This window comes from Melanostigma gelatinosum (genome assembly GCF_949748355.1).
Source record: "Melanostigma gelatinosum genome assembly, chromosome: 3".
NCBI lineage: Eukaryota > Metazoa > Chordata > Actinopteri > Perciformes > Zoarcidae > Melanostigma > Melanostigma gelatinosum.
In genome coordinates this window covers 16,516,402-16,530,566 of record NC_136636.1, presented here as the reverse complement: position 1 = coordinate 16,530,566, position 14,165 = coordinate 16,516,402, and the positions used below count along the sequence as shown (strand labels likewise).

The following is a 14,165-nucleotide window of genomic DNA, read 5'->3' as shown; positions in this document are numbered from 1 at the left end:
GATTGAAACGAGATCAATCTGACAAGGGAGGTTAGCTATTTACCAAGCATTTACATCTTGAACCTTGAGGGTGGGCTTTGTAATGATGTTAGCATCTGACTGAGTGCTCAGTTTTCACCAATTATGCATCCTGTAGAGCGAATGTATGAAGAGCGCTGAAAATGAAATACAGCTCTGACAGGAGCAGGAGGAGGAAGAGGAATGTTCTGGCTTTTTAAATCAAATAGTGAAACACCACTACTGCAGCCTCCCACAGGATCATGGTCAGGCTCAACCACAGGCCTAATTTCTCCCATAATCACAGAGACAGCTACTTGGTCTTCATCCAACATATACTGTTCACACGGAGAGGCTTGATGGAGTCTGAATCTCCCACACCTGAAAATATTCATGGGGTTGTGGGTGTTTGAGGTTGCGCAGATCTTGCCAAAAAAACAACTTTGACCTTTAATTTACGAAAAGGAAGCACTTCCCATAAAACTTTGCCAAAGTGGCACAGAGCGAGCTACAGCACTTTGATTGTATAAACACTCTGCAAAAAGAAATATTCGTGCTTTGGCTTGACATAATTTTGTCTCGTCTATGAATAAATGTATGGTTCAGGGCGCACTTTGGGCTAGTCCAAATATTCCCAGGTGCCAAAAACACTTCTTCTAAGACAAACTGTATGACAACATGTGAGTGTTGAGTAAAGTCAGCACTTTTCATTGACTCCAACATCAAACCTTGCGGTGCGAGGTTATTGCCGGGGCTTTTGGCACGGAGCTCAACAGCCACCAGCTGAGGTGAACCATCTCAACCGACACTCATACACTGCTAATGGGAAGCAGACACAATTTGTTCTGAGTAGGCCTTTGTGCACCCACACTCCTCTCCTCCTTCTCATTCTCAAATCCCTCCATCTATCCACGCTCTGGCTGAGATAGCAAACCTGACACTGATGCCCTGTAGTCCATTAGCACTCTCAGAGAGCCCCGTCTGAATCTGCTCTATTGCTCCCTTCACATTTCCTTCCACTCACCCTATCAGACGGTCCTCACTGTGACTCTTGCTCTGCTTATCTGAGTCTCTCTGTCTCCTTCCCTTCCTCCTTTCCTCCTGTATGATGTCTAAGCTGGAACAAGACGAGCTCCTCGAGTTCAACAATGTCAGTCCATGTCCATAGGGAGGAGAACAAGTCACCCATGTCCAATTCAGATAACATTAATGTGATTGCCAAAGCTCCCCTGGTGATACCAGCAATAGCTCCACAGATAACTCTCCTCCAGCCTGTCTGCTCTGATGTAACGTCAGACACACCTGTTAACACTGATGAACAGTGGTCTGTACAGTGTGGGCTCTCTCCTCCAACAGTAACTCACTGCCCAGCAAGGCTGCAACTGAAGATTACTTTCATCATCGAATCATCTTTTGATCATTGACTTCACCATTGTATAAAATAAAAAGAGTACAACATATTTCAAAGTCGAAATTAGCTTGTTTTGTCTGATCAATAACTTTTGTGTCTTTTGTAATTGGTATTCTACAGCTCCGGTCACTGACAGTCACTCGATATATTACGTCACTTGCTACACGCGGTGCTCCTTCTCCTGCGTCACTTGATGTAGTCCAATGCAAACAGTGGACCGAATGCAAAAACCTAAACATTCAACATATCCATAGTTTGCAGAAACGTACAATGCCTCCATGTTTTCATGGCGACTGGGCTGAAAAATCAGGGAAGAATAAAACCTGATCTGTGAACACTGAAGAAACACAATTCAATTCTCTGTATACCAATATTGTATATGGGAAAAAAAACGACAATTAATTATACTTTTTACCTTGAACCAGATATTAGAATCCAGCTAACGCTGAATTAGCTTTGCAAGTTGCATTTGACAAAGTATCAAATCACACACACAGATGCACACACACACACACACGTCTATGTATATTTAAGTGTAGTTTTCCCACCCCAAGTGTTCACAATCGCCACCATATGACGAGGTCAATGGCACTGCAGTAACAGGATCCCAACACTGACAGACAAATGATAATGAATGATAGCTGTCTGAGTAAATAAGTGGAGAGGTGCCCTTGACCCGCTGTCTCCTTAATTTCAACCCCCCCCCCCCCCCCAGAGGACTCCCACACCGTGGCTACATCTGGAGAGCACGTCCAGTCTCAAAACAGAGAAACCACTTATTCTCTCATTTACCTCTCGAACCCTCCCCAACACTTTCACAAGACTGTGCCGCAGCTTTATAACAGTCTATTGTTTTCGTAAATTGATTTAGTAGTTTGTCTTAACGAAGCCTTGAAGCCTCCACGCTGCTTTACTTCAGGATTTCCTGAGAGAAGAAGAGACAGCAGACATCAGGGGAAATAAGCACAATGCTGCGATTACATCCCGCATCTCCTCCGTGGAGAGAATCATTTGAACCCGATTCGGTTTGTGAGGAGTGACAGGTAGGCGTTGCCATGGCAACCAAGCAAAGCATGTGTCATATAGGGCGCGTTACAGAAGCTCTGCAAGCATGTGAGCACACGCATATACACAAACCTTGCAAGAATATTAACAAGACTCTCCTATTCATCTCTGTCACTTTAAATCTGCAGAGAACCACCTCTTGTAAAAGCCATTACTCGCTCTCTAATTCTGTCTCCAACCACAACAACTGTCGTCCGCTTCAACCCCCCCCTCCCCGCCCTCCTGAGGTTGATCACAGCATGCATAATAATCTGCCTCTAACAATGATTAAAATCACACCTCAAGAGTTGTGGGCTCTGTTATAAGATGACAGAAAACGATTGCACAGACTGCACTAACCACTTTAACTGCACAAGCCAATCAGGTTCCTCCAACATGAGAAAGAAATGACATCTGTCTGATGCACCACTGTGGCTTACTTCTATTTTTATACTGTCTGAAACATTTCGCTCCTAAAAAATGGCTGCAGGAGGAAACCGAGAGACACAAACGCACACCAGGATGCACTGTCTATCTCACACACACACACACACACACACTCATCATCGTGTCTGTCACACCCTGCTAAGCGTTGCCCCCCTTTACACACCAGACAGGGAACTGGATGGGCTATTTATCGAGCCTGCCAAAGCATCCCCCGTAAGTACCGGTAAACTATCATGTACACACAGAAGATCTCTGACAAAAAAAAAAAAACTATTAACAAAGAATGTTTTAAAAGTAAACGTCCTGATCTTTTTTGCATACAACATTAGGTGACTGTGGTCAGTTGGAGCCCTTCCAAGGCTTGGATGGGCATTAAACTCTCCATCATCTGTGCATGAGACACCAACAGCAAGCGAAAGCTAACGATTATGGTTTTGTAGAAACTTGATGAAACATGCAGCAGTTTAGATCAGGTTTAGCTCAGGCTCAATGTCAGATGTAATCAGCAACGATGGCAAAGTGCTTAATTCTCCAGTTGCAATAACGCTGCTTCTTCTCTGTAGCAGTGCTGACTGATGGCTCATGGGTACTGTAGTATTTAGAGCCATTTGCCATATCAAACCAAAGAAAGAAACATGATTTCTCAGAAACAAAGTTTAAACTATTTAAACAGTCATTTGATAAACTTTAGCAATTTGCCAGCAATTTATTGACTGAAAATGACGAACAAGTGAATGGAGACACATCATTTCCTTTTAAGCCTGGGATCTAAGTTAGCACTGCACTCACTGCACGTTTACTGAGCTGGTAGGCAACATCTTTCTGTGCATATATCCACCCACTCCTCCCTTAAACGTCCCCCTGCTCTCTCACCGATGTGCCCTCCTCTCAAGGAAAGTCTGGGCACTTTAGAGACCCCCCCATCTCCCCTTTCGCCGCTTTAGTGTACTAAATCAGGTGCTGTGGGCGGCATACTGGGTGCTCGCGTCCCATTACCTCACACTGCCAACCTCTTATCAACAAGCAAATAGAGAGGGTGTGAGTGTAGAGTAAAGGGAGAGGAATAGGACGACGAGGCAGAGGGAGATAAAAAGAGAAAGAAACAGACAGGAAGGACACTATATTTAGCACTGGCGCTGTCGCCTTCTGTTTAAATCCCCTGAATAATCATAGTTTGACATCATGCATCCTGCAGAGCAGAGGTTGCTGGGACGCACTACCCCCCTCCTCCATCAGCAGCATCATCTCTGGAGAGAAAGTAGAAAAGTATTGTAATAATCGCTGCAGGCTTGCGTGCCACAGCCACCACGCATTACTCTGTGGAAACATTTTTGCAGTGACCCGACATCCTCTGATGGAGATAATAGGGAAGGGAGGCAGCTTGGCACTACTTTGCCAACAGGTACAATGTTGCATGTCAAGAGCACAAACTGCATCAAAGTACTACATGTACAAATGTGCAGCAACGTGACCAAAAATACATTTATAAAAAGCATTCCGCCATCCATAATTTCTAAGAATTTGAACGCATGTAGGAGAGGCACAGTAAAAGGCTGTGACAAACTTGTTACACTCATGTGCTGATGATGATTATCTGCTGGGAAAGGAGTAAACAAGCACAGCTGGTAGGGAGAGGGGCACAGAGGATTTAAATTAGATAACACTGCATGTGCACAATGGACTTTAGCCAGTGCAAAAAAATGTATTTGCTTTTGTGGTTTTTCAGCTTGTTTCTCAAAAAGAAACACACACTTATAATTTATTTAAAAAGAAACATTGCTCCTGCCGGTGTTTTCTATTTCCTAAAGCTTTACCTTGTTACACTATTTTTCTTTCATTGTTTGAAGCTATTGTGTCTTCCTGACAACAGTATGTCCATTTACAAAGAACATGTCAATGTGTCAACATTTGGGCATGTTCACCTCTATACTGCACATGAATGTGCATCAGGCAAAGCAATACCATCAGCACATCACACCGTAGATGCTCATTATTACCATTGTGTAATACCCATAAATAAACGATTGCACTGTGACAATCTGCCAAGTAAGTTTCACCATGCAATACATGTCTGATTATGTCTAACATCTCTGATGATGCATGTAATATAATGCACTGATATGGCTTATTAATGACCCAATTTTTGGAGCTGAACAGCAAGAGGGTTTCTGGGTGATGAGAACAAGCAATTGCCCTGATGATTAGCCAATCCCAATAGCTGGTTACTTATAGCCTGTTCACTTTTGTTTGAAGGACACAGATCAAGACATGAAACATTTATTTTTATTTTTATAAGTCTGTGGGATTGTTGCAGGCGAGCACCTTGTCTGTCATGTGCTAGCAGGATAAGCTTTCAGCAGCTCATTGATTGCTGAGACTTGATTGCACTTTGCTCTGTCTCCAGTGCCACAACATACCGTCTATAAGAAGTGAGGAGGCTGAGTGAGGTGCAAGGAGCTCTTACAATCTGGAGAGAAGTGTAATATCTCAGGGCACGACAATGATAATTATGAATAAAATACTTTCTATTTCAGCTTAGGAGTCAAAAGGACATCAGCAGTACAGGAGCACCTACATAGAGGAATGTCACACTTGTAGTACTTTAGGAAGACAAAGGGCCCCTCTCATGTACTATATATACACATAAATCTGCCTATAGAACATAAGCTGCGGAAGATGAGGTCTATTGTTGTAGAGAACAAGCAGTCAAGTTCAAACTCAGTCGCAGCTCCTAATTATTCAAAAAATAAAAGAGGTGGAGGACATCTCGCCATTTCTGATCTAAACCCTGAAAACTGTCAGGGGAGATGAGCTGATCGTGAAGTCTTTGTTCCGGCGTGACAATCATTGACGCATTACGTGGGACACAAAGAGCGTATGGGAAAGTGCAGAGGCTGGAGTAACCTTAAGATTGTCCCTGAGAATTACAGGACCGCCTGGCTTTGTCTGGCTTTCTTCCCAGAGCTAACCTTGCGCCCAGGTGTTCCACAGAGGACTAAAGAGGCCGGAGAAAAACAAAGTTAAACACTTTCAAATGGGCCCGGAGATTAGCGCAACAAGCTATTACTTGTTAATATGGTGCCATTCTCCCACAGTTTGAGGGCAGTTAACCTCGGGTGTGACTGGCTTCTGTTTGAAGGGTCACAACCTCGCAGAGCCCCTCGCACTAAAATAGCACGTGATTATAGACCTTGTTTAAAAGTAAATATAGGCGCTCAAAGCAGCTGATCTAAGCCAGCCTCGTTCAGTCTTTTATGAGAAAGAAGAATACACCTACATAACTGTGGCTTTTAAGGAATACCATCTGTACATCTAATATCGATGTTATTTGATAATGTCATTTGCATAACCCCAACTTCACTTTTCAATAAATGTATACTGAATATAGCATGCTATTATATTTTTTGGGGAAAACACACTGTTTAGTTTGAGACCAGCATTGTGTGTGTGTGTGCACGCAACTCTTTTGAAGCCTCTGTTTGCTAACTTGGTCCTTATCACAGTTCATAACTCGGCTTGTACAAAAACACTCAGTAGCTTAGGAACCTCAAAAGACGAAATTATCTGCTTAGGTTGCTTATGGTTGTTTACTATGTAAACCTTAGTTTTAAGTAATCTGGTGGTGAAAATGTACTTACTGGGTTCCTGTTTTATTGTTTGTTGTTTTCCATTTGAGGGTTCCTGCAGACATGGAACTTAAATGTTGAACAATAACAATGAAAACTACAGTGCAAAAAATATGATAGTGTATTCCATCTTATTTATTGAATATGGGGAATTGATTAAACAATTCATATGAATACAAATATATACAAAATTAAAAATAACTACTGGTTCAAGTAATAAGCCAGAGCCAAATACCAAAGTGCAGCATTTAAACTGAACCTCCTGTTTCACTGTGATGTTGCATGTCATCTGATTTGTTCAGGCTTGTATGCATGAAAATCCTTTTGCTTTCAGTTGTGAAGAGTTCCAGGAAAACGGTACAAATGGTAAGAAATGAACACAGATGGAAATGAGTGATTATTAAATGGCAGAATGGAAATTCAAGGTAAGGGTTTATAGCAGATGATCACAGTGAAATGCAGTACTAATACTGTATTTGCCATCGGAGATATCATCATTTTTCTTCCGAGAAATGTGTGTGTGTCTATATTATTTATATAATCCCTTGTGTGTTTCTCTTGATAGAGGGAAAATAATTGAACAGCAAAGACAAGCTGGATTTCAGCCAAAAGCAGCAAAATCTTCTCTCGGAGCTTTATAACATTAAAATGATCGGTGGAAAGTGATACTGTGTAACCTTCGTGGATAAACATGTGAGGCTGGGTCACAGACAGAAGCAAAACCAACAACGCAATTAAAGCAAAAAACACTTTTCGCTGCTACAGTTGGCAGACGACATTTGGAGCTCATCGCCTCAATCTCTTTCATCATCACAATTGAAATGCTTGTTAAAAATGAGCTTGGCTTATGTTATCAGAAGGCACTTATAACAGCAAATACGTGTGTCAGCACTAGACAGTTATCATGAAACCTAAAGCCAAGTATTTAGTTAAGTACACTTACACATAAAAAAATAATTAAAGGACATTACGGAGCTATTCAGTACGGTGCAAAACCAATTTAAATTAGGGAATGCACAGCATAGGGATCATTTCTATTCTCCAGCTATCTGAAGTTGCTCTGTGAGGCAGAAAGTAACCTCCAAAACTAATTAAAAACCAAAAGGAACTTGATTAAAAGAAGTAGAAAACTAATTATTTACCAAATAAATGTGAAACCAGTGGAGGGTGAAATCCAACTTGATTAGAGAGAAAAATGGTGAGAAAGAAAACTAACAGGTGATCAAGAGAGAGGTTTTAATCAGATTAGCAAGAGACCATGACATAAGTAACAACAAACAAATGCAAGCAAATTAGTTATTTCTGCTATTCCAGTGTTGACTATATGACTAGAGACACATGACACATTGTAGATGCCATTAAAAAAAACACATTTTCCCACAACTCTACAAATATTCTCTATATGATTTCAATGCCATGATTAGCAGAGAAACCTCCAGCTCCCATTCAGTGTGTCTAACTGTTCAAACTCGACACAGAGTTTATATCTCATGACCGATGCTTATTAAAATCTTCTTCCGAAGTAGGCCTACTATAAAACCTCAAGAGCTTTACAAGGACACAATGGACACGATGGCTGAGCCGGCGCTGGAATGACAAAGCACCGGAGACTGCACCGCTGAGACCTATTTTAACAGGGCAGTTCAACACACACACACACACACACACACACAGGGCCTCATGTGGCACTGGCAAACATTCATAACATGCTGGATCTGCGCCCTGAGTGTGTGCCCAGCCAAGTGTTAAATCTGACTTGATTTCAGAAGGGAGCCGAGGTCGCACAAAGGCCTGTTTGAGGAACTAATGGCAGCCAGGCGATTAAATGAAGACATATTCTCTGGTCCTGAATAGTCAGGACAATCAGCAGCACATCTCCGCATCCCTCTCATCGCGACACACAAGCAAACTCTCTGTTAGGCAGTAAAGGAATAGATGACAGGCTTGCCAAGCTCTGAATTCAGCTAGTGCCAATAGTTTACCCACAACAAGACTAAGAAATAAAAGACAGATGACAGAAACAACCATTACTCTGGTGATCAAATCTACATATCTGTGTAGAGAAGCACAGAACGAAACAAACTGGGTCACAGACGCTGCAAGTATTGTGAGTGCCTTACCTTTGAAGGACAGGAAGATCCTGGGAGCAGAGAGGGGCTCAATGAAGGCGGGCAGCGCCCCGGACGATAAGGCCAGCAGGGCCAGGAGCCAGCACAGCTTGTCCCACAACATTGTCCCTCTGTTTGTTAACAGAGCAGAAGTAGAGTCCAGGAGCTGAGGGACAGATAGGGTTGAGCATCAGTCAATAAGCCTGCACTTTAAACCAATTGTAGCAACCAATGTCAGCCACATTGTCTCGTTTTAATAAAGCTTTTTACTGAAGTCATACAACGACACAGATCCCCAGGCAGGGACCGAGACACAAAGCTAAACACTGGATCTGTTCCTGCTACAGGTGCCATGCTTTGAATGTATATTATGGGGGAGTATAAATGCTTACAATCTTGCCTCGGTTATTATTTTAGGGTGTGCAATAGAAAGTAACTTAACCTCAACCATAAAACCTGACAGTTGTAATATACTCTGCTGGTTCAGCATTGATTTTCCATCATTGCTACCGGGTTTTATAATGAATCTCTCATTGCAATGTGCCTCTGCTGTTATTCTTGCCTGTGTCTGCTTCTGTGTGCTGTAAGAGCAACAGTGTGGCTGACCGGAGACACCTTCCAGCTGGAGAAAGAGGAGCTGCGTGCACCTCCCTGCTCACTTTTCATACATACGTAAACGGACACAAAACGTGTTTGTGAAAGCGTCAAATTCCTGGTCAAGAAATATAGCACTGTTACCCACAAAGAGCTGAATTTCACCGCGGAGATGCCTCGTTAAGCCCGGCGCGCACGAGCAGTGCTCACCATGAGCATGCGGATATCAGCCACAAAGAGAGCTGAAGTTAATAATATCCCCATAAAAGGATTTAAAGACGCTCCAAGTTATCAGCGTGCGGATGAGGTGGCACAGCTGTATAAAAAAAGGCTTGTGTAATTAATTGACCGTGCCATGTTGGGAGAAAACTATTTATTTTAGTGAGGTTGTTTTGCTGTAATCATCCATTCATCTACTCGTAAACGTGCATTTGAGTCTGAGGTCAAAGTGTCAGTCAGGGTTTAAGATCAAGTTCCACATTGAGCCCTAAAGGCACAACTCCAAAGACCGTTAACCAAAATAAAGCGTGACTGGGCTTTGACTTATGAGGACATGAACATGAACCACGTGCCATTTATAAGAGGGTTTTAGACAGTGGGAAGTAACGTTGAGGGCTCCTTACTGTATTCGATCACTGTGAATATAGCAGATTGTAAAGATACAGCATCACCTGCAGCCAAAACTTTCAGTGCTTCCTGCACGTTGTCTACATAACACGCGCACACACACACACACACACACACACGCACACACACCACTGCTCTTTGCTCATGCATTATTTTAAATTTGTATTTGCCAGTAGAATTGATCATTTAAAACTACCTCCCACGCGCCAGACAAGATCCGCCAAACATAGAAATAGGCGAACTGAAGTATGTTGCTTAAAATAAACTGTTCTCAATTTTCTGACTTAAAATATTCAATTTTTTTTATAGAACTTTTAAGACACATTTTAAATATTAGAGGCATACTCGTACACGTGAAGCATGCATCATTCCTTTCGACTCCACCAAATGTTGCTTCCTACTGTTTTATAAGCACATCTGTCTCAATACAGATAACGAATCTGACTTGTATAAAAACATCACTTGCATTATGACCTACCTTCTAGTTCCGTTCAGTGAATATTGTGTTAAAGCTGGTCAACATTTAAAACCATCCACTCCAGATCCTTTGAGCTCCTCTGTCTGCACGCAGGAGTAATATCAGTGTATCCGCCGCAGATCCTGCACGATTATCCCCAGAGCCGAACAAAGCTTGGATTCAAATGAACTTGACGCAGCCGCCTTAACTTGAAGTGATCTCTAAATCGTATCAACAGATTGTGTATTTTCCACTGAAGGAGGTTTGAAACAAAGAGTTGTTCCTGGAGAAGAGTGGCGGAGAGGAGCGTCCAACACGCGCAGCGACGCTCAAGTGTGCAAGAAAGCGGCTTCTGCAGGTGGATACACTGAGGTCTCCCGGCGGTGGACACACCCACGGGGGAGGGAACCCACCTTAGCATCCCCGCGCTCCGTCCCGCCCCAAAATTTAGCACAAAGCAAATCAGATCTGTATCTTCTTACACTCCTCTGAAGAGGTAAACTCACTTAAAACGACGAAGAACAAACTATAGCCCACATGTAATGTAGGGCAGCTGGTGGAGATGTTCCCTTCAACACAGGGGGAGTTATTCTAAACGTTATGCTACAAACAAAACATATGTTTCCTTTAAAAAATGAAAGAGTTAGTTTTAAAATCTGGTTTTAATTATACTTTAAAAGCATTTGACAACAGATATTTGTGCTTGCATTCTCATTGTCATACATTTCCCACTGATCAGTAATTATCATATCACATCTCACATATTCATATTCATATTCAGTTTTGTATGGGAACACATCATTTAGGCTACTTTTGCGCTGATAGTATGTTGTAGTTTGTGATTTGTTACTGAAATAAAACCTAAAGCCTTGAGTAGAATAGAATGATGCAGTTTGTTTTCATTACAATTCGCATTTGCTATTGTCACCAAAGGTATATGTATTAAGATCAAGATAAAGGTACATTAAGATAAAATAAGCAAAGGCATGCATATTTGTGGAGCTCTCAAACAACAATTTCAATTAAAACATCTGTATAATGACTGATTGCGGAATACACAATGTAAAATACACATGCTGGCTGTCAGGACATATAGGGACTTGTGATAATGTGATGTCAACTTTATTTTGCCTCAGAGAAGTCATATTTTGCTGACACAAATTCACAGATCACATCCATGTCCAAACTGCATGCAACAATAAGGTTTAACAATTATTTTGATTGTCCTGAAGAAGCTGGAGTATCAAAAATAGTACTGAAGTCATTTCACAACTTGATCAGCCTGTGACTGCCAGCTACCGATTTTTATTTGTTGGCTGGTGCCAACACTGAGTTGTGCTGAGAAGCGTTCAGATGCCAGGTCTGAGCCAAACAATTGTTCAGTATCTGCTGGTATTGGCAGTCTCACAGTATGGAACAGTGTTTGCTTTTTGAAGGAGACATGAATTACTTACTATATTTTGACTCAAAAGGAGAATAACCGAGCCGACCATGATTTCAGATGAGAAGAAACATTTTCATTTGATGCAAACAGCTTCTGCGTGACTCTTTGGAACAACAGGAATGTGGCCACACGTTCACCTAAGAAACAGTTGAAAAGTGGCCAGATGGAGATAAGGTAGATTTATTCAGACACCTCGACGACCTGATGGAGGATCACCGGCTCTCGCCTCAGATAGGCATCAGATATTCATGGGCAAATGGAGCCTTAAATCTTTTAATCTCACTCGATCCCTCCCCTGATCACACTGGCTTATTTTGCTTCGTATCCAGTCAAGGCACAACGCAGCTGACGCCCAGTATGCATGCTTATTATGTTCCATAAATGATAAATACTGTAGCGCAGGCTTCATGCATGTCTTGGAGACGCTGCTATTGCAGAAATATATAGAATCAGACAGGAATTTTGAGGATACAATGACTTTCTTTTATTGAATCATGGCGGTGGAGCTGATTTAGTTCACAGGAAAGATTATGTTACAGCGAGAAACCATAAAACCTGCACCACTGAAAAAAACTGACTGGGTGGTAATTCCACTGAAACTTACTTGCATGCTCCATTTGAAATAACCAATTTAATGATGAAGGACTTCGCATGTTTATTTTGTCATTTACTTTGTCAAAAAATGTGTATACTTTCTATCTTTTTCTAACCTTTTGTCTTGAATAAATTGGATTCATTACAAAAAGGTACTTTCATGATAAATGGGAACAAAAAGATACCGGATCTCTGGCTGTGACTTTCAGTTTTCTGTTCTTTGAACAATGTCTTAGAAAGACAATCGTTACATTAGTTTGTATGCAAAAGAGGCTGAGCAGCGTGACTCCAGGCTTTGGTGCTCATAGCAGAGGAAGGAAGAGAGCTCAGCATCAGCATTTGCCATTAAAAGTGTTAAATTTCCCCTGATACCGGCAAAGAGCTCTGGGAAACAATTACCCCCACGCTGACGAGCTCACGCACACAATGTGGAAGATATTGATTCGCTTTAGTCCATCTGAATCTTGGACGTTCTTGAAAAATCATCAGACTCTTTTTCTCACTCACTGTTTAACATGTGCAGGTGGGCGTTTGTGTTTGAAGGGTGGTCTGAGTACCAGATGGTACAGAGCCAAATAAATAACAACTTTCATAAATATCTGGAACACAACTCCCAATCCCTCAGCACCCATCAAGAATGATTCAGTCAAACAATAAAATCTCTTTCCCAAAACTTCACATTTCAGCAGCTCAAACAATCTCCAATCTAAATGTTTCGTTGTGTCATTACCAATATTCTTTTTGCTTCCCTGCTCTATTCCCATTTTTCACTCTTTCTTTTTTTGTCTCGGTCTTGTAGCCAACAGCTGCATGTTGTTTTCTATATTTCTTTTTAATCAACAATATTATTCCCATCTTCAGGCCTTTGGTGGCCTCACCATCTGTCACTTGCGTGAGACAAGAGGAAAGCAATTATTGAATTCTGGCTTTGAGGAGCGCCCGCCTTCATGAAAGTCCCTCATCCTCTCCAGTTTTTCCTCCAGCATTGCTTACTCTAGCAGCTATCTGACGAGTACAATGCGAAGGATAACAATGAAACCAAAGATCACCATCGATTGTCAGACCGCAGAGGCAACACATTTAGAGGAATTCTGCAAAAAATAAAAGTGACATTAAAGCGTTTTTATTCTGCATAGGAGATGCCAGGTTTGTAAATCTGAGTTTGAATACTGCTGGTGGGAGACTTAATTCTTCTTTTTCTCGAGAAGTATAATATTTGATTCAGATATTACATCGCTTCACTTCTAATGCTTCACTTTTATCAGACTAAACCTGCCAGTTTCCACAAAGCAACTTTGACGGCAAGTTGAACATATCTATTTAAAAACGTTGTCATTTTCCTGGAGGACTTGAACGCAACGCTGCATAGATTAGTGTTGTCGTTCTCACTGAGTCCTCTGAGAGTTGCTCATGAGGAGCGTTTTACACTTCTTTATCCACTGTAACTCTATAATGAGGAAATAATGCACCACATTAACATTCACTGTGGAAGACACTGGTGGTTTTCATGGAAACAGGTGCCAGTGGGGAATACAAATCCAGGCAGTATAAGAGCAGAGGTCACTCTCTCATGTGAGTTTCATTACATTCAATGAATTTTCCTCTAACCTTTTGTCATCAATGACTCCACCAGCTAAAGTAATTATGAACGGTCTGTGACAACCTCAACCTCTGTCTGCTGCCTCCACCACATGATGGGGAGGCAATTAACAGCTGCTCATTACCGATGAGGTGAAGAAACAAGTGCACCAGCCCACTGCTGCGCACATCTGCTGTGCGCACATCTAAATGACACAGACTGATGTCAGTGCACACA

The 14,165-nt window shown here is 41.8% G+C and overlaps 1 protein-coding gene across 2 annotated transcripts in view; it reads right to left on the bottom strand.

The window, feature by feature from the left end:
* Positions 1 to 10,664, bottom strand: part of sema3fa (sema domain, immunoglobulin domain (Ig), short basic domain, secreted, (semaphorin) 3Fa) — a 48,197-nt gene extending 37,533 nt beyond the window's left edge. For both annotated transcript variants that reach the window (XM_079265655.1, XM_079265656.1), the window contains exons 1-2: positions 10,333 to 10,664; positions 8,646 to 8,799 (exon numbers count right to left, since the gene is read on the bottom strand). In XM_079265655.1, coding sequence (XP_079121781.1) covers positions 8,646 to 8,757 — 112 coding nt within the window. In that variant the 5' untranslated portion in view covers positions 8,758 to 8,799; positions 10,333 to 10,664. The remainder of the gene's footprint in view (positions 1 to 8,645; positions 8,800 to 10,332) is intronic.
* Positions 10,665 to 14,165: the final 3,501 nt, after the last annotated feature.